We start from the raw sequence: 20,338 nt of genomic DNA, 5'->3' as shown, positions 1-20,338 counted from the left end.
CGGCTCCAGTCTTCCCCAAGAATGCTTTTGACTCCAATCCCCCTACCCCAAATGGCTGGTGGGGAAGAAGCAATGAGGCCTCTCTCCCACACCAGCCCCTGGGCAAGAAACAAAGCTGCATGAAAAGAGGAAGTGAAATTTGGATCTCTTATTTCCTCCATAAGGGATGTCTGAAACAGGGAAGCCCCTTCCCCTGTGAACCCCTCTGGGGACACTAAAGACAGAGGGGGAAGGGGTTGCTTTGAGACATCCTAGACCTGCGGTTCTAGGCAGAGCCGGGACAGACACCAGGGGCTCTGTCCCAGAGTACAGGAAGAGGGGCCAGGGCAGGGGAGAGTCTCACAGGGGAAATAAAACTACTAATACATGCACAGGGCTCAGTGTTTAATCTCTCCAGTTTCTTATATCTGATGATCATCATGATGGTCTATAACACCACTTATCTCACCACTCGCCTTTGCACACAGGAGACTCAGGCGTCTTTCAGTATCATTGGGGTTCCCTTGCCTATTTCTGCTTAAAAACTGTACCGCAGATCAGTGCTACAAATTGCAAATAAATATTCAGTGAGTAGCAAGGCATACAGCAACAGGCTCTGATGGGGAGGGAGTATAACAAATAGGAACTGTTTGTTACACTCCCACAACTGTTCTCCTCTTCGAACTCCAACAATTCTTCTTCCATCCCTTAGCCACACAGGCTGAACAGAGGCGCAGGTTAGAAGGTGAATTGAATAGTTCGGGTACCTACATCACTGGTTTTTTTCCTCAGAGAAAGAGTTGTGAAAGAGCTGTAGTGAATTGGTTAGTCAAGACTAAACCCAAATTCTTTACTTTGAGGGTTAGATCACTGATTGCCCCACCCTCAATAACAGGGTTGGCTAAAAAGGTGGGCAGCCAGCAGTTACTGGCTCACTGTTCCTGGGTTTCCCTCACACCATGGCTATAAAAATCCCATTTTCAGCTAAGAGTGGGAAAGAACAAAATACAGCAAATAAATATCACTTCAATATAGCACCAAATAAATTAGGTAACATAGTTGGAGATGGGGAAGAAGTTAGGGCCTGAGGGAGTCACCTCCTCCTGTTCTAAGGCCAAGGAATGGTGAAAGGGATGGGAAAGGCAGCAGGGATGTAAAAAGAACCTTTGAATCTAAAGGACAACTCTAGATTCAACCCCAGAACTGAGAAGGGGTCTATTCCCCACCCCCTACTCTTGCCAATAAAACTGCCTCAGGCCAAGGAGCTCTTGATGAGACATGAGGCTGGGCAGGAGGGAGGCAGGTGGGCTGGGAAGCCATGTTCTTGAGCCTCACCTCAGGCTCCTCTCCCCCTCAAGTTGCTCCTTCACCATCTTGCTTCTCTCAATCAGTTCTGGAGACATCAGAGTTTGAAGATTTCATCCTCCTGGTCTCGAAGTGTCTGGATTCGAGAGGTCCGGGTCAGTGGCACGGGACCTAGGACTGCTCGTTGCTGCATCCGAGGGGAGCTGCGGTGAAGACCTGACTCCTCCCCAGGTACCCTGCAAATGAGGAAAGGGGAGAAAGAGTGACAGGTCAAGGGAAGAGCCTGAGAATAGGCCAATGATGAGGCACATGGGAAGCTGCCTCCTTTCCTAATACATCCAAGCTGGTCTAGATGGAGTCTCAATGTCTTCTGGATAAATCCTAGTCCTACTGCTCCCTCATGGATCATCAGAGCAGTAAGAACAGTCAACTATTTTACTCCAGTGAGAACACAAAACCCTTCCCCACTGCCTCTACCCATTCCAGCAGCCACTGGCTCTGCTCACTGCCCTGGGGCCACTGGAGGAAAGGATTTCCCTTGCTTCTGCAGACACTGTTCTTACTTACTTGTGTATCTGGTAAGGTAAGCCTAGAAGAACAGAGAAGACTGTGAAGGGGCTTAAAAGGAACCATTAAGACTCACCCACTTTCCCCTTTTCTCAGCTTCTGGGCAGCAGCCTTCTTTGACAGGCTGATCTGTGAGTCAAGCTTCTTAAGGAAATCAGAGGCAGAGAGGTCATGGCTGGGAGTGGGGGGTTCCTGGCCAGGTGTGGAAAGGACTTCGCCATTGGCACGTCCTGAGCCTGTCTGCTGTGTCTTCTGCTCAGCTGAGTGTGGCCAAACTTCAGCCTTACTTGGCTGCATCTCTTCCTCTCCATCTTTCTCTTCCTCAGAATCCAAACCATTGAACAGGTCTCTGGGCTCTGTCAGGATGGGGATGTAGAGGGTTTTCTTCAGGAAGATGGAGTCATTAGTATAAAGGCGGTTTGCACGTTTAATCTGTTCCATCTTAAAAAAAATAGTCACCACAATTAATGACAGTAATAAAGATACGTTATATTTGTATAGCATTTAATGCCGTTAACAGTGATTGTGTAGCCGTGGCAGGTGTGGCTCAGTTGGTTGGAGGGTCACAGGTTCAATCCCCAGTCGGGGCACATACAGTAGGCAGCCCATCGATGTTTCTCTCAAACCAATGTTTCTCTCCTCATTTCTCCTCTTCTCCCTTCCTCTCTCTCTAAAATCAATGAAAAACATATTCTTGGGAAAGGATTACATACATTTTTTAAAAAGGGATTGTACAGAGTCTTATCTCTTATCAAGAGACCCTATAACAATCAAACTAAAGTACAAGGGACTTATTGATTAGTGGTTTTCATGTCTTTTGGTCATAGGATCCTTTTACACTTTTAAAAATTATTGAGGAAAGCCCTGCCTGAGTGGCTCTGTTGGTTGGAACATCATCCTGTTCACCAAAACGTTGTGGGTTCAATTCCAGATCAGGGAACATACCTAGGCTGCGAGTTCAACCACAGATTGGGGCGCGTACCAGATGTAGTCCATTAGTGTTTCTCTCTCTCCCTCAATAAATATATCCTTGGGTGAGGATTTTAAAAAACTTATAAGGAAAAAAGCTTTTCTTTATGTGGATGATAGCTATCAATATTTAAGGTATTATAAATTAAAACTGAAAAAGTTTATGCCCTAGCTGGTTTGGCTCAGTGTATAGAGCAGTGGTTCTCAACCTTCTGGCCCTTTAAATACAGTTCCTCATGTTGTGACCCAACCATAAAATTATTTTCGTTGCTACTTCATAACTGTAATGTTGCTACTGTTATGAATCGTAATGTAAATATCTGATATGCAGAATGGTCTTAGGTGACCCCTGTGAAAGGGTTGTTCGACCGCCAAAGGGGTCGCGACCCACAGGTTGAGAACCACTGGTATAGAGCATCAGCATGTGGACCTGCAAAGAAACACTGCAAAAGTTTAAGAACATGTATTTATTTAAAAATAATAAACCCATTACATGTTAACATAAATATTTTAAGAAAAATAACTATATTTTCCAAAACAACAAAATGTAGCAAGGAGAGGCACTGTTTTACATTTTTGCAAATCACCTTATTTAAATCTCTTTAAATATCACATGATGTAGCCTCTTTTTTAAAAATTCAGTTTTTTAATTTAATTAAAACTGTATCTCAACAGTTTCAGCTAGTTGTATATACTGTTCCTAGCTGATTACAATAAGATGAAATTCCCCTGATTCACATGTGATGTAACCTCTTGAAAACAGTACGATCATGAGAATGAGAATGAAAAAGGCCAGTAAAATCTCATTATTACTATGAAAACAGTTTTGACCTTGTGGATCCCTGAAGGGTTTCAGGGACCCATAGGGGTCCCTGGATCTCACTTTGAGAACTTCTATTAAAGATGAAGGAACTGAGGTCAGGGAGATTAGGTTACTTGCCTAAGATTATCTAGCAAGTTAACGACAGAGCTAGGGCCCTTTTACTCCTTCTGGGAATACTCCACACTACAATATTAATTTCACTCACCAAATATTTACTTAGTACCTACTTATTACTGAACATGGTGACTGGCATCACCATCTATCTACCTGCCTCCCAAGGTAGAAATATCAATGTCACTCTTAACTCATACTTTTCTTTCATCACCCATACCCACGTGGCCTCTCATATCTGGTTTAATCTTCAGTCTTCTGCCATCACTTCAGACAGTGGTTCTCAACCTTCTGGCCCTTTAAATACAGTTCCTTATGTTGTTGCTACTTCATAACTGTAATGTTGCTACTGTTATGAATCATAATGTAAATATCTGATATGCAGGATGGTCTTAGGTGACCCCTGTGAAAGGGTCATTCGACCGCCAAAGGGGTCGCGACCCACAGGTTGAGAACCGCTGCTTTAGAACAACCCTTAATACTTCTCATCTGAGTACTGAAAGTTTAATTGGTCTTTCTACTCATCCTTCACCTTGCTGACATCTATCTTTATTCTTCTGCTTCTTTTTAAGAGAGGGAGGAAGGGAAAGAGAGACAGAAATATCAATGTGATCAGGCCGGAAACCTAGGTATGTGCCCTGCCTGACTGGGAATCAAACCAGAGACCTTCTGGTGCACAGGACGGCACTCCAATCAACTGAGCCACATAAGCCAGGGCACATCTATCTTTCTCAAAAAATTAATCTGATCAACTCATTACCCTACTTATAAACTCCCTCTCGCTCCTCATTGGCTCAGTTAAAATACAAATTAGCATTCAAGGGCATCTTCAATCTAGCTCCCATAATGTCTAGCTTCATCTCCTGCCACCTATATATTTTGCCATCCTGAACTTCTCATTTTTCTTTGAATCCTATATAATAAAGAGCTAATATGCTAATTAGACCAGATGGCAGAATGACCTTCCGGACAACCTTCCGGAATGACCAGTGGGCGTGGCTGCAAGGGCCGAGCCCCCTGCACAAATTTCGTGCACGAATTTCGTGCATTGGGCCTTTAGTATATCATGATCTTTTACACTTTTGTGTCTTTATCTGCCTGAAAGGATTCTCCACTATCCCCTTCTCTGCCTGAAAAATGTCTACTTATCAACTCTGACTTCCTTTGCATTACTTTCCTCAGGGCTCCCATACTGTAAGTATGGTTGTAATAATGCCTGCCCTATTATATTGTTATTCACCTCTTTGCATATTTGCTCAAACTCTGTGAGTCCTTTAAAGGTAGGAATGGTGACTTGCTGTCTCTGTATCTCTAAGGTGCTCCTCAACATCACAAACTTGGCACACAGCAGAGGCTCATTAATGCTTTATGGTTAAACTAGATCATAAAATAGAGAAATCACAGATACAGTATGTCAGTCTTTTATTATCAGAGGCCAGGCAGCCAGTTGTACTAAAAGTTCATCCCATATTGGCATCAGTTTAGGAAATCATATTTTTTATGTCTGTCAAATATCTATGCTGTTTCCACCCTGGGGGAAAACTATTATTATAAAAACTTGACTAAAAAATCTTATGCTATGATGTGTTTAAAAATAAAACCAGATTAATCTAAACAATTAAAAAAGTTAAAATTGGCTTGCAGTTCTGTACTTTTACTTTGCCAAGTGTTTTGATGACATTAATTAAAAAAATATTTTTATTTATTTCAGAGAGGAAGGGAGAGGGAGAGATAGAAATATCAATGATGAGAGAGATTCATTTATCAGCTGCCTCCTGCATGCCCCCTACTGGGTATCAAGCCTGCAACCTGGGCATGATAATCAATAAATATATTTTAAAAAAACAAACACAAAAGAATGGAATATGTCCTCTTATATGGTACTTCTAGGAAATAACAAAAGCCACAGAAAATTTACAGTAATATAATATCTTAGAGCTAGAAGGGACCTATAATACTAGCTAGGAAAAATAAAAATTAATAGCATCAGCCCAACTGGTGTGGCTCAGTGGTTGAGCATCGACCTATGATCCAGGAGATCAAGATTCAATTCCCGGTCAGGGCACATGATGGCTTATGACTCCTCTGGGTCAGGTAACATATTCCATTATTTTTTTATTTTTTAAATATATATGTAGTTTTATTGATTTCAGAGAGGAAGGGAGAGACTTAGAGAAATAGAAACATCAATGATGAGAGAGAATCATTGATTGGCTGCCTCCTTCATGTTCCCCACTGGAGGGGATCAAGCTCTTATACCAGGCATGTGCCTTTGGCCGGAATTGAACCTGGGACCCTTTAGTCTGCAGGCTGACGCTCTCTCCACTGAGCCAAACCAGCTAGGGCTCCATTATTTTTTATTTTATTAAAAAAAATATATATATATCTTTTTTATTGATTTCAGAGAGGAAGAAAGAGGGAGAAAGAGATAGAAACATCAATGAGGGGAAAGAATCATTGATAGGCTGTCTCCTGTACAACCCACACTGGGGATTGAGCCCACAACCCAGGCATGTGCCCTGAACTGTGACCTGCTGGTTCATAGGTTGATGCTCAATCACTGAGCCATGAGCCATTCTTAAAAAAGGATGTGACCGCCCAGCTGGCATGACGCAGTGGTTGAGCATCGACCTATGAACCAGGAGGTCATGGTTCAATTCCCGGTCAGGGCACAAGCCCAGGTTTGGGGCTCGATTCCCCAGTGTGGGGTGTGCAGGTGGCAGTCGATAGAAGATTCCCTCTCATCATTGATGTTTCTATCTCTTTCTCTCCCTTCCTTTCTGAAATCAATACAAATATGTTAAAAAAAAAAAAAAAAGGATGCAACCAAGGCCAAAGCCCAGAGGAGTCCTAAGCCATCAAGATGGTCTTTTCAAGCTAGAAAGGCCATTAGAATCTCGTTAGTTTTTTTTTTTTTTAAATATATATATATATATATATTTTTTTTTTAAATATATTTTATTGATTTTTTACAGAGAGGAAGGGAGAGGGATAGAGAGTTAGAAACATCGATGAGAGAGAAACATCGATCAGCTGCCTCCTGCACACCCCCTCCTGGGGATGTGCCCGCAACCCAGGTACATGCCCTTGACCGGAATCGAACCTGGGACCCTTGAGTCCGCAGGCTGACGCTCCATCCATTGAGCCAAACCGGTTACGGCTTTAAATATATTTTATTGATTTTTCACAGAGAGGAAGGGAGAGAGACAGAAAGAGCTAGAAACATCGATGAGAGAGAAACATCGATGAGCTGCCTCCTGCACATCCCCCACCGGGGATGTGCCCGCAACCCAGGTACATGCCCCTGACCGGAATCGAACCCGGGACCTCTCAGTCCGCAGGCCGACGCTCTATCCACTGAGCCAAACCGGTCTCGGCTAGAATCTCGTTAGTTTAACAGAGCAGTACAAAGTGAGGATTTTAGAGAGAGATGACCCCGGTCCTAATTCTAGCTCTACTAATTAGACTAGCTGTGTAATCTATGGCAAGTTATCTCCCTAAGCCTCAGTTTCCTTGTCTTTAAATGGAAATAGTTACACCTATCTACCTCATTAAGTCTTATGAAGATCATACAAGATAACTTTTAAAGCTTGGCACATACCGATGAGAGAGAAACATCACTTGGCTGCCTCCTGCACACCCCCTACCGGGGATAGAGCCCACAACCCGGGCATGTGCCCTGACCAGGAATCAAACCAGCCACCTCTTGGTACATGGGTCAATGCTCAACCACTGAGCCACACCAGCCAGGCAGATTGTTTTTTAATAATGAAAGTATGGCTCATATTTCCACATATGAAGACTGGGAGTTCAGGAAAGGGGATATTTCAAGTAGACATCATGGTCTAAAGCCAATTGATGTTTCTCTCTCATCGGTATTTCTCTCTCTTTTTCCCTCTCCCTTCCTCTCTCTCTAAAATCAATAAAAACATCAAACAAACAAACAAAAACCAATCTATTAAGCTTTATGTGTTGGGGACTATGCCAGATAGAGATATAAAACTGAAAGAAGGCCCTGGCTGGGTAGCTCAGTGGATTAGAGCATCATCTCGATACATCAAAGTCGTGGGTTCAACCCCAGGCAGGGCACATAAAAGAATCAACCGATGAATGCATAAATAAGTGGAACAACAAAATTGATATTTCTCTCTCCCTCTCTCCCTTCCTCTCTCTCTCTAAAACAAACAAACAAATAATTTTTTTGAAGGAAAATCATTCTTAAAGGAGAATATAGGCTATTGGAAAGAAAAAGATGTAAAAGGTATAAACAGTTGGACGGCGTGGGTTTGTAAAGAGAAGCATAGAGGAAGGAATCTGTAAGTCTTTTAAGGCCTTTCATGATGGCTCCCTTGAAATCTGCACTGATGTGCTACTCCCTTCCAGATAAAATTATTTTTTTAATTTTCCATCCTTTGTTAATACCTCTACAAGCTCACCACATCCTCACCTACTATCATTTCTCACTAGACTGTAAATTAGATGAGGGCAACGACCATACATTTTGTTTATGTTTGTACCTCCCAGAATGGCTACCAGAGTGCTTTAAGCCTACCGGGCATAACAATGTTGATTAAATTCAACAGGGTATGGGGAAAAAAAACAAAACCCTCATCCACTTTGGTGCAGTGTATTTTTACACCTAGCACATATTCCCTACGCATGACCTGAAATGCTTGGTGTGGGGAGTGCCTTGGAGAGAAGAAGGCAGAGCCTTGAGGAGGAAGAAGAACATGGAGAGATTGGCACTTTAGGAACTTAGAACTAAAACCCCGCTCTCCAGGATTTGCTGTAAATGTTTAATCACTCTCAATTAAACAGCTTCCTTCTATGTGGCCATCCGTGCAGACTTTTGTCAGCAGACAGACGTTTGAATTTCCACTCTACTGCTGATTTGTTATTTGACTTTATTTTTTTTTTATTATTATTTTTTTAAAATATATTTTATTGATTTTTTACAGAGAGGAAGGGAGAGAGATAGAGAGCCAGGAACATCGATGGGAGAGAAACATCGATCAGCTGCCTCCTGCACATCTCCTACTGGGGATGTGCCCGCAACCCAGGTACATGCCCTTGACCGGAATCGAACCTGGGACCTTTCAGTCCGCAGGCCAACGCTCTATCCACTGAGCCAAACCGGCCTCGGCTGTTATTTGACTTTAGTCAAATTGGTGCACCAATCTCGGCCTCGGTTTCTTCATCTGTAGAAAGGGGACAACAACTGCACGCTCACAGGGATGGAGGACCAACGGGCTAATGCATGTAAAGCCCCTCGCACAGCCGCTGCATAATAAAAGGCTCCTCTCCACTCAGGCATGGGCAGGATGTGTGCCAACCAGACGGTGCGGTGCAAATGGGAAAACAAACAAAAACATGAAAGTGGATCGGACAAGACAGCACAATTAGGAAAACCTCAGCGGAAATAGCCTAGAAGGGCCACTCCATCGCCCTGGGGAGTGAATCTCTTGCAGCCGGTTGCCCAGTCCCAGCCCTGGAAGACTCACCGTCACCCCGTATCTGAGCGCCAGTCCAGCCAGCGTGTCTCCGGGCGCCAGCGGATGCTCCAGGCGTCTCTCCCGCACCGGGGAGCAGGCGGACTGCACGAGGCTTCCGTAAGAACGAGCCCGGCTCCCCTGAAGCAGCCCTGACCCCCCGAGGGGGTCCTGTCGAGAGGGAGACGCCATCTCCTCACCCTGCCGGCAGCTGGGGTTGCAACTGCGGGGCGCCCGGCTAAGTGACCGAGAGTGACAGGCCCGGGGACTGGGAACCGGTGACCAGGAGATTCCTTTCCCTTTCCGTCTTCTCTGCCGAGTCTCCCGTCTCCCTGACTACGCACCCCCCTCCACTCTCGCTTATCCTCCTCCCTCCCTTCGTGGGCGCCTTTCCCACGAATCTGCACTCTGAGTATTCAGTCCCTGAGTCTCTCCTTAGACACCCCTCCGACTTTCGACCCTCTACAACTCGCGACGCTGACCCTTGACCTTTGAACCCTAGACACTTTCCTCACTGTTCGGTTCAGTTTGCCTCCAGGTCTGGCAGCCCGTTCTCCGGGGACCCCCTATACCCGGCTGCGCCCAGTCTCTAGGTCGGTCCGCTAAGGTGGGAAACAAATCAGGCCCCTCAGGTGGGCTGTCGCCGCCGACAAAGCGCGTGATGATTGGTAGAGTTTGAAGTACACTTTCCACTCAGAGATCCCCAAAGACCTACTCCGCATTAGATGAGTCCCCCCCTCAAATTCGGGCTCCACATCTACCTCTCCAAATGCCTAGAATATGACAAGATGCAAGGGCCCGGAACCAGCCGGAAGGCAAGTTCTTTGAAAAAAAGACTTCATTTCCCGAAAGGCTCCGCGTCTGCGGGGTCGCAGGGGACCATAGGAAATGCAGTCCCCCTCGGTGGGCTGGAGGCGGGCTTTCGGGATCGCGCAGTGCATGCCGGGAAGCCGTCCCCGGAAGTAAGGAGGCCAAACGGGAAGAGACCAGCCGGAAAGGAGACGCCCCACTCTTGCTACGGTGGCCTGAAAGGAGGAGCGAAGTCTGTGCAATAGGATTTATTATTTCTGGAACTCACCGTTGTGATGTCTTTCAAGAGAGAGGGGGACGACTGGAGTCAACTCAATGTGCTCAAAGTAAGCGCGAGAGGGGAGCGTGGAGAGCTGCTTCCGCTGCCCTCTGAAGGCCGCGGAGGAGTTGTTTTGTTGCTCTGGCAACAGATGGGGGCTGAGGGTTGGGGGGGCGGGGAGTCAGGGTGACTAGTCTTGGGTTACTAGTCCTGGGTTGTGGCCCCTTCTTCGCTCTGTGATCTCTTCTCTCCATGGTCTTTAGTCCGTATGAGCCCCTGTCCCTGTCATCTCCCTGCCCCGCCCCTCTCCGCCTACTCCGCTGATCTTTCCGGACTTCTTTCCCTTCTCTTTGCAGAAGCGAAGAGTTGGGGACCTGCTGGCCAGTTATATACCAGAGGACGAGGCGCTGATGCTACGGGATGGACGGTGAGGGAGGGCGAGAGTAGATCAAGCCTGAGGGTTCTGCGATTAGAGGCTCAATACACTTTTGTTACTGAGGAGAGCGGGAGTATGTAGGGTTTTGGGTGGGGAGGGGGCAGGGGTGTGGGTGGTGGAGATTAGGATGGTTGGGATTGGGCTTGGGAAAGGCCTGCTAGGACAGGGTGGGACCGCCGGCAGAGACCCACTCCCCAAGGACTCTTTATCTTCTCTCTCCTCTCCAGCTTTGCTTGTGCCATATGTCCCCACCGACCTGTACTGGACACCCTGGCCATGCTGACTGCCCACCGTGCAGGCAAGAAACATCTATCCAGTAAGTGTGTCGGAAGACAGGGGATAGAGAATAAACCCTGAAGCCCTGGCCGGGTGGCTCTGTTGGTTGGAGTGTCCCCCGTATACCAAAAGGTTCTGGGTCCCATTCCCCGTCATACCTAGTAGGTTTCAGGTTTGATCCCAGTGTGAGTTTGTGAGGCAACTGATATGTGTTTCTCTCTCACACCAATGTTTTTGTTTTGTTTTGTTTTTTTCCTCTCTCACTTCCTCTCTCTCTCTCTCTCTCTCTCTCTCTGTCTCTTTTCTAAAGGATGATCAGATCCTCCAGTGAAGATTGAAATACATATATGTGTGTGTGTGTGTGTGTATAAATATATACATATAAATATATATATATATATTTAAATACATATAAATATATATATATATATATTTAAAAGTTGCCAAAACCAGTTTGGCTCAGTGGATAGAGCGTCGGCCTGCGGACTGAAAGGTCCCAGGTTTGATTCCGGTCAAGGGCAGGTACCTTGGTTGCGAGCACATCTCCAGTAGGAGGTGTGCAGGAGGCAGCTGATCGATGTTTCTCTCTCATCGATGTTTCTAACTCTCTATCTCTCTCCCTTCCTCTCTCTAAAAAATCAATAAAATGTATTTTTTAAAAAAAGTAATAAAATAATAAAATGTGTGCAGACCGGTCAAGGTGCTTTGCTTTTAATTTTCTTGCTTTTCTCCTCAGGCCTGCAGCTTTTCTATGGCAAGAAGCAGTCAGGAAAAGGAACAGAACAGAATCCAAAACAGCAGAATGAATTGGAGAAGGAAGAGACCAAAGGAGAGGTAATCAGGAGATGCAAGTGTGTGTTCCAGGGAGCACCACCATACTGCATACCTTAGGCGTGAAGGGCTTTGGCTTCTAGAAAGAAGCTCTGACTCTGTTTTCCATCTCCATTCCAGGCTCCTCTGTTAACCCAGACTCGACTTATCACCCAGAATGCTCTGCACAGAGCTCCGCACTATAACAGTTGCTGTCACCGAAAGCACAGGTCTGTGGGGCGGGAAAGTCGGATAGGGAGGGATAAAAGGAGATAGATGGTCATTTTAAAATATTTTTATCACCATTTATCCCCATATACCCTCTTCCACCTCCACCTACCCTCCTCCCCCTGCTATCACCACACTGTTGTCCATGTCAGTGAGTTCTCTTTTTTTCTTTTGTGCTCAGTCACCCTCCCCGCACCACCACAGCCCACCACCCCTCAAACCCCCATAGATGGTTCTTAAGTGATTGTTTTCCAAATTGTACTCTCAGGAACACTAGCGTTCAGGAGATGTTAACTGGTATTTCAGGAAAAAGAATTTTGTAATTTACAAAAAAGTTTGGGAAATCACACTTTGTCGAATTACAAAGTAGGATACTTTTTAAAAAAATTAAATCTTTATTGTTGAAAATATTACATATGTCCCCTTTTCCACCCCATTGACCCCTTCTAGCCCACCTCCACCCCATGCCCCATGCCTTCACTACCCTATTGTCTGTGTCCATGGGTTATGCATATATGTATACAAGTTCTTTGGTTGATCTCTTCCCATCCCAAAGTAGGATACTTTTGAAGAATTGTAACATTCGTATATTTTAAGGGTTCTACAAACTGTTAAGATAAAAAACTTAAATATTTTTAATCTAGCCTTTCCTAAATTCATTTGATTGCAAAAGTCTTTTTTTTTTAAATATATTTTATTGATTTTTTTTTACAGAGAGAAAGGCAGAAGGAGAGGGATAGAGAGAAACATCAATGAGAGAGAAACGTCGATCAGCTGCCTCCTGCACATCCTCTATTGGAGATATGCCTGCAACCAAGGTACATGCCCTTGACCGGAATCGAACCTGGGACCCTTCAGTCTGCAGGCCGACGCTCTATCCACTGAGCCAAACCGGTCAGGGCGCAAAAGTCTTTCTATGAAGGACACATTAATATCTTTTTCTTTTTTTTTTTCCAATCCTTACCAGAGGATATTTTTCCATTGATTTTTAGAAAGAGTGGAAGGGAGAGGGAGAGACACAGAGAAACATCAATGCAAGAAGGACACATCAACTGGTTGCCTCCCACATGTGCCTTGACCAGGGCCAGGGATGGAGCCTGTAACTGAGGTACATGCCCTTGACTGGAATGGAACCCGGGACCCTTTGCACAGGCCAGTGCTCTATCTACTGAGCATTGATGAACACAGTTTAGGAAACACTGCTTCAAGGGGTTGGGAGTCACAGGAGAAATGGCCCTTTCCTTGACTGCTTTGACAGATTTTGATTCTTCTCTACCCAGGCCAGAAGCTCCTCGTCCCTCTGTCTCGCCTTCCCCTCTGCTCCCCCCAGAGGTTGAACTCCAAAGTGGGAAGACCAGTAGGGACCCTGAGCCAGGGGCAGGCCCACAGGCTAAGGAGTCAGCAGCTGTCTCATCCCCTGCACCTCTGAGCCCCACGAAAAGACGAGCCCTGGATCATTACCTCACTCTTCGAAGGTGAGTACGCAGAATCACTCTTCCCATTTTCCTATGACCCTCCTCTTGTCAAACCTTCTGAATTGTTTTTTCCTATCCCACTGACTTAATAAACCTTTCCTGACCAATTCTATTTTCTCTGCTGTTTCTAGCTCTGGATGGATTCCAGATGGACGAGGTCGATGGGTAAAAGATGAGAATGTTGAGTTTGATTCTGATGAGGAGGAACCTCCTGATCTCCCCTTAGACTGATACTCTCTTTCCCCATTTAAGTCACAAATAAACTATAGCAGGCGCTGGGAGCCTGACTTTCCTCACGTCTGGTTCCTTGTCCCACTTCAGGATTTCAGAGGTGTTCCTTCTCAGTCCAGCCAATCCTTCCCTGCAATGTACACAGCTGCCCATACTTCTAACCCCTCCCCCACCTTCTACCAAAGTCATGCCAAGCGTCAGCTGCACGCAGCCCGGTGCCCTATTAATAAGTCTGTCAGAAGAGGTCTTTGCCCTTCATGTTGTCTGCCTTCTTTACTACCTCCACTCAAAATCCTTTCCTCCTTCAAATCACATGAGGGTTGTGGGTAGAAACTGGGGGGGGGTGGGGGGGGGGTCTGGCTAGGGAAATAGGGCTGAGGCTGGGTATCCTGTGAAAGTAGAAGAGTCTAAAGGCATTATCAGGCTGATGGGGAACACCAAGGGAGGGAGCTCCCCCACCTCTTCTAGTAACTTAACCTCCCTGCCTGTTGATCCCCAGAGTATAAATAATCCCCAGATGAACTGGCAGTAACCCTTGGGGGTTAGCGCCAAGATTTCCACCCCAAAGCCCAAGGAAGGAGGCAGGCAGAGTGGACAGAAGGACCTTTATTTACAGGAAAGGGGAACAGATGAGGATTTTAGCATTCAGGGCTCCCAGTTGTTGATGGTAAAGGCAAAGGTAGTGTTATCTCTTTTTTTGCTGGCGACCTGTTTAGGAGGAAGAGTAAACATAAGTTTTGTTCCACCTCTTGCTTTCTGCAAAGGTGGCCTCCCTTCCAGCTCCTTGACCAGGCTTGTAAGAGGTAATGTCTTAGGCCACCAAACATGCCCCTATCATCATCATCATATTAATAAAACAAAATAAGAAATGACAACAAAAATACTATGTTTCCACACAGGTATGTCTAGCTTCCTTTCTACTTCTCTACAGGTATATGTTTGGGGCAGGGGGACTTCCCTATCTACTTTCTGACCACTTATGCGATTTGCACTTCACACGTGAATATCACTTTGGGAGCACCCCGGGCTGTTAGTCACTAAGTCAGCTTTCAGGACTATCCGCCAGCTTTTGTACCTATTGACCCTCCCCCGCAACACCATGTCTGTAGTTACTCACGTAGTTCATTGTTCCGGGTCACGGCCTGGGCTGCCCGAGCGCGTGGCCCTTGCTGTGTAAAATGGTAGCCAAAGCGGACGATGGAGGGACACTGTTCGAGCACGGTGGCCATCTCCATCTCCACTGCATCACCAGGCCACTGGCGCTGGGGGAGGGAGAGAGGAAAGTTGTCAGCACCCTCTCTGGGTTGTCCACTGTTGCAGATCACCCACCCTTTGGGAGGTCAAGGAGGCTTGTTTGTCCAGCGTGGGAGAGGTGCTGGTTTGGCTCCCTTCATAGAGACAATGAAGAGAAATCAAACAAGATCAGATGAGATCCTGACCCAGTGGCTGCCTCAGGGAGGAGACTTAGTGAGTATTAGCTGAATGCAAAGCCCAAGGGAAGGGAATGCTGACCTGGTTGTCTACACGGAGCTCAGTGAGCGTGGCATTTTCCCGAACTGCCTTCAGCACAGCCATGAGCCCTGTGCTGCTAATGAAGTTGGATTCAATGTTCAGGCTCTGGAGGCTACGATTCTCACGCAACATGTCAGCCACCGCCTGGGTAGTAGGGACTTGGGTTAGGATTAGGGGACAGTTTCACAGATGACTGAGGAGAGAAAGAATAGGAGCAAGAGGGAAACACAGCTCTTTGAGACAAGTCCTTGAGGAGCTGTAGGTGGGGCCAGGGGGTGACAGAAGTAAGGGTAGGAAATAGGGGAAGCAGGGAGATCAAGTGTGCAGTGGAGTTGGGGGTGGTAGAGAGGATTTTGGCTCTTTGGGAAGATGATCTAAGGATTTCAGACTGTGGGGAGGGGGTGGGAGCTACCCTAAGAGAGCGTGATGGGAATAGCACCCCCAGCACAACCCTTTATGACAGCCTTGCAGGAATGCATGTCAAGTTATGGGGAGAGGGCTAGGGATGTCAACCAGCCTCACATTGGCAATGGGGTCGCCACTCCTCGTGGCCACCAGGCTGAAGCTCCGGATGTGGGTATTTGTCTTCATGGCCTCACACAGCTCAGTTAGCATGGGTATCGGGATGTCCTGTCAGAGGGGAACAGGAGGAGATGGTGGGCTCAGGACCTCCCATGTCAGCAGTTACCCAGTTTTATTATTTGGAGGCTGGGATCAAATACCTTTATGTTATTGAGGTTCACTTCCTCCAGGTCCTTGTCATTGCTTCGAACACTCTTTAATATCTCCTCGATATTTGTGGGATTTGGGGGCTCATCTGGCACTGGCTTATACTTGTCAGGCTGCACTACACCTGTGGGTGAAGGCAGGAAGGAAACCCTATATACCCCACAACCTTCTCCCTGTTGGTTCTCTCATCACTTGTGCACATGTCTTCTTCCCAATTCACCCGTTTCATCCTTTGCTACCTTTCCTCCGACTCTGGGACTGCCTGCCAAGAGCCCTGGGAGCTCTGCTCCCACACATACTCACTGCTAATGCCTTCGGTGTTGCAGATTTCTCCACTGCAGATGGCATCGTAGTATTGCTTGTTGCTCATCAGTGTGTACATGCCCAGAATTGCTGGAAAGAGTAAACGGGGGCTAAGGAACGAGAAGGGATTTTTCCAAGCCATTCCTCTCATCTCATTCTGAATCTGTTGAATTTTTTAAGCCTGACCTCTTCCACTTTTCCAAAGAGGTTCCCCTTCCTTTGGCCCCACAGGTCCCTTCCATAAATTGCTTGAGGCAGTAGTTTTTAAAATCTTGAGACTAGGCTAAAGAAGGTCCCTAAGGAGCCACTACCAGGGGTGGGCAAACTTTCTGACTCGAGGGCCACAATGGGTTCTTAAACTGGACCAGAGGGCCGGAACAAAAGCATGAATGGAGTGTTTGTGTGAACTAATATAAATTCAAAGTAAACATCATTACATAAAAGGGTACGGTCTTTTTTTTTTTTTTTTTTTCATTTCAAACGGGCCGGAATCGGCCCGCGGGCCGTAGTTTGCCCACGGCTGCACTAGAGGGTGAGGGAGTCTGTCAGACTTCTGCCTGTTTTCAGCCAGAATAGTTCCACTTTTATTTGCTTTATAATCCCTGTAAAATTGCCCTTGAGATATTAACATATTAAATTTAAAAATGAATGAATTATGTAAACAAACAAGTAAAATTAAATACCACTACCTGGAGGTTTTTCAAACATCCGTGTCCTGGTTCAGGGCCTTCCCCACTAATCCCGTGCCACGAATAGAGCCCCCTGCCCCTGATCTTCCCACTCTCCTCAACTTCCCACAGTTGCCTACCTGCAATATCACACATTTCAGCATCTGTGGCGTTGGCCAGGGCCTCCTCCAGCTCAGGCTCCAGAGTGATCTGCTCCTGTGCTGGAATTTCCCTTTTGGGTTGAATATATGGTTTCCCTGATGGGAAGAGGAAGGATGGTTCATTAGAGGTCTAAGATCCAGGCCTCCAGCTTCCTTTTCTTCTCCAGAAGATTTCAGAATGTTGGGTCACTAGGGGACACTGGAAAGCCTGAATCCGCTTCAAGCTCGGGACTCCTGCGTCTTTTATAATAGCTGGAGCGTGCAAGCTGGCATGCAGGTATCAGGGCAGTAGATTCCCCAAGCAGCTAGGAGCTGGCAGGTGAGAGGGAAGCTGGAAGGGGACATGTGAGAGACAGCCATTTGGGTTCTGGGAGGCATGGATGTTAGGGTCTCCATACCCTTCTTCTCGCCTGTGAAGGGCACCAAGTCATCACGCTCTTTGACCTCTAGTGCCTGCTGCTCCAGGTACTGCAAAAGGGCGTCTCGGTCCAGTGGCCCTGTTGGGCTCTTCTTTGTCTGGTCACGTTGTCTTAGTCCAGCTGGCAGGAGCAGGTTCTTAGGGATGAGTTTTGGGGAGCAAGTCAGACTTCTCCTCTGACCTGGGGCACCTCCAGGGCTCCCTAAAACATCTCCAGACACATTTTCCCTGGCCTTCCTGGGACTCCCCAAAGGTAGCCCTGGTCTCAGCCACCCCGGAGCCCTGTGTAGCCTTCCCCAAATGCCTGGGGATTGCCCTGGTTCCTTGTGCTAGAGCCTCTACCTCAGGGTCCATCTCCTGTAGCTCGCAGTCCAGCTGCTCTAGCTCCTCGGGGCTCAAGGTCTTGAGGATCTCATCTTCATCGATGTCTCTGTATTTCTCCAATTCCTTCAGATACGATGACATGATGGCCCCCACCCCCTCCCACAGTGTGGCACTCACAGAGCCTGGGGAACATGAGGAAAGTGGTTGGACAGTGGAAAGACCCACGTGGACAAACACAGTAGGGACACAAAGATCAGCTAGGGAGCAAAACAATGAACTGGATGCCTTAAGCTTAGAAATCTAGTTGAGCATGGGAAGATGGAAGGTTAGGTTGTTTAGTTAGAACCAGAGCCTCCTTGCTGCTTCCTCAGCTTCCAGCCACTCTGGATGAGGATCCAGGCATCCAGGCTGGATTTGTCTTCAAAATATGATGGAAAATCCTGGCAGCACCCCCAACTCATTACCGCGCCCATTGGGCCTCTTGACCTACTACAGCTGCTCAACAGTTGGCTCCAGGCCCAGTTCCTATTGAAAGGAGTTGGGGGGCAGAAAGCTTCAGGGATATTCCTCCTCTCCTCCCTTAATGCTGTCTTTTTCCTAAACTGGTTTAAGAAAGCAAGGTTTTTTGGGGGGAACAGTTCTCTTACCCCACCCTCATTTCTTCTTTTATTGTAAGGGATCAAGATTTCACTGTTCGATAAATTCTAAATCCTAAGGGAAAGCAAGGGTGCAGAGAAGCTGGGGGAGCAGGAGCGCGTGCTTCCAGGTTGGGGGAAGGGTGGTATGGCCGCGGAGGAGGGGCTGAGTCCCCATAATTTGTCCCTGGCTTTGGACAGGAAGGTGACACCAGACCAGTGGGTGGGAAATGCTTTCTAAATGGGAGTTTCTTTAAAAACAGTGGAAGGGTTAAACTTGCACAATCTTTTCAATATAAAAAATACACACAAGCTACACATACACACCATGCTTAATATGAAAGAGCCAGAAAGTGTGATACTTACATTGACAATGTAAACTACACAGTTAAGGAACATGACGGACAGTGGCAGAAACATACACTGAGTGACAGAGACAGAGATACACTTTGTATTATTCCCAATAGGAGCCACTCTTCCCATCTCCCACCAGGCTCTGATCCATAAGCCCCCTGCCTTCCCCACCTACCAGTCCTGAAGGCCACTTCCCTCACCTCCCCTTCTGTCCGTCAGTCTGTGTGCTACTGGAGCACTGTCCCTGCGGCAGGAGGAGTCCAGGAGTCCAGTGCCCGGGTGCCGGGGGAAAGGGTGGGGGAACAGTGAGCTCAGCATTTTATTATTTTAGCTCTGGCCAGGTGGGGGGTAGTGGGAGATCACATATACACAGCCCCCATACTCTGCCCAGCCCTGAGAGCCTCTAGTGGCCATTCACAGCCATGACACTCTTTCTCTCATACAAGCCTAGGTCCTAGAAACTGGAGTTCTGAGAGAATCAGATAGTTCCTACTTATTTGGTGCCTGCAATATTCAAAGCAGTGACTATAAGGTGATATAAAAGTGAGTATAAGGATTTTGTTTTGGTGTCTAATTTTTTTTTTAATTTTTAAATTGATTTCATAGAGGGATAGAAACATCAATGAGAGAGAATCATTGACTGACTGCCTCCTGCACACCCCCTACTGGGGGGGATCGAGCCCGCAACCCGGGCCATGTGCCCTTGGCCAGAATCGAATCTGGGACCCTTCAGTCCACAGGCCAACGCTCTATCCACTGAGCCAAACCAGCTAGGGCTTCGTGTCTAATTTTAAGATGTTTATAATCTAGTTGGAGGAATGAATACAATTTAAAAAGGGCAGTTCCCTGGCTGGGTAGCTCAGGTGGTTAGAACGTTGTCCTGGTACACCAAAGTTGCAGGCTCGATCCCAAGAATCAACCAAAGTTCCACTATTGAAAAGTAAACAAAAAAGTAAATAAAAACAAATTTATCAGAAAAAAAGGATCAACAAATGCATAAATAAGTGGAACAACAAATTAAAACACACAAGGCAGCTCATTGCCCTGGCCAGTGTGGCTCAGTTGGTTGGTCATCATCCCGTGCACTGAGGAGTTGCCAGTTAGATTCTTGGTCAGGGCACATGTCAGGGTTTCAGGCTCAATCCCCAGTAGGGGATGTGCTGGAGGCAGCTGATTTGATGTCCTGGTCTCACATCAATGTTTCTCTCTCTCCCTTTCCCTCCCCCCCCCCTCTCTAAAAATCCTATATAATAAAAGCCTAATATGCAAATAGCCTGAACTGCTGAATGACCAGTCAGTATGACGCACACTGACCACCAGGGGGCAGATGCTCAATGAAGGAGATGCCCTCAGTCTGCAGGTCAGCCAAGGCAGGTGCCTGCTGGGAGGGGGCCCAATTGCCCCCCCAGAGGGAGGTGACTGGTGGTAGGGGGGGCGTGGGGCCAGTGAGTGGGGGGCGTGGGGCC

The 20,338-nt window shown here is 46.8% G+C and overlaps 3 protein-coding genes across 4 annotated transcripts; 1 reads left to right on the top strand and 2 right to left on the bottom strand.

Moving 5' to 3' along the window:
• Positions 1-368: 368 nt before the first annotated feature.
• LYSMD1 (LysM domain containing 1) lies at positions 369-9,935 on the bottom strand. The gene is made up of 3 exons (XM_081112340.1): positions 9,256-9,935; positions 1,928-2,292; positions 369-1,520 (listed from the first exon to the last, which is right to left on the bottom strand). The coding sequence occupies exons 1-3, from the start codon at positions 9,433-9,435 to the stop codon at positions 1,382-1,384; spliced, it is 684 nt and encodes a 227-aa protein (XP_080968466.1). The 5' UTR covers positions 9,436-9,935; the 3' UTR covers positions 369-1,381.
• On the top strand, positions 9,543-14,663 carry LOC308534054 (sodium channel modifier 1). Its single transcript, XM_081112339.1, has 7 exons — positions 9,543-10,379; positions 10,669-10,739; positions 10,976-11,064; positions 11,761-11,858; positions 11,976-12,064; positions 13,343-13,537; positions 13,669-14,663. The coding sequence occupies exons 1-7, from the start codon at positions 10,329-10,331 to the stop codon at positions 13,766-13,768; spliced, it is 693 nt and encodes a 230-aa protein (XP_080968465.1). The 5' UTR covers positions 9,543-10,328; the 3' UTR covers positions 13,769-14,663.
• TMOD4 (tropomodulin 4) lies at positions 14,357-19,083 on the bottom strand. 2 transcript variants are annotated; one of them, XM_081112337.1, is made up of 10 exons: positions 19,048-19,083; positions 17,902-18,065; positions 17,540-17,696; positions 17,121-17,237; positions 16,313-16,402; positions 16,003-16,133; positions 15,803-15,910; positions 15,281-15,424; positions 14,886-15,030; positions 14,357-14,476 (listed from the first exon to the last, which is right to left on the bottom strand). In XM_081112337.1, the coding sequence occupies exons 2-10, from the start codon at positions 18,022-18,024 to the stop codon at positions 14,454-14,456; spliced, it is 1,038 nt and encodes a 345-aa protein (XP_080968463.1). In that variant the 5' UTR covers positions 18,025-18,065; positions 19,048-19,083; the 3' UTR covers positions 14,357-14,453. The 2 variants fall into 2 exon arrangements, with proteins under 2 accessions (XP_080968463.1, XP_080968464.1); XM_081112338.1 differs by lacking the exon at positions 19,048-19,083 and having other exon boundaries at positions 17,552-17,696; positions 17,902-18,100.
• Positions 19,084-20,338: the final 1,255 nt, after the last annotated feature.

Source organism: Myotis nattereri (assembly GCF_964212035.1).
Source record: "Myotis nattereri genome assembly, chromosome: 18".
Classification (NCBI taxonomy): domain Eukaryota; kingdom Metazoa; phylum Chordata; class Mammalia; order Chiroptera; family Vespertilionidae; genus Myotis; species Myotis nattereri.
Note: the sequence above shows the minus strand (reverse complement) of the source record. Positions and strands in the feature narration are given on the sequence as shown.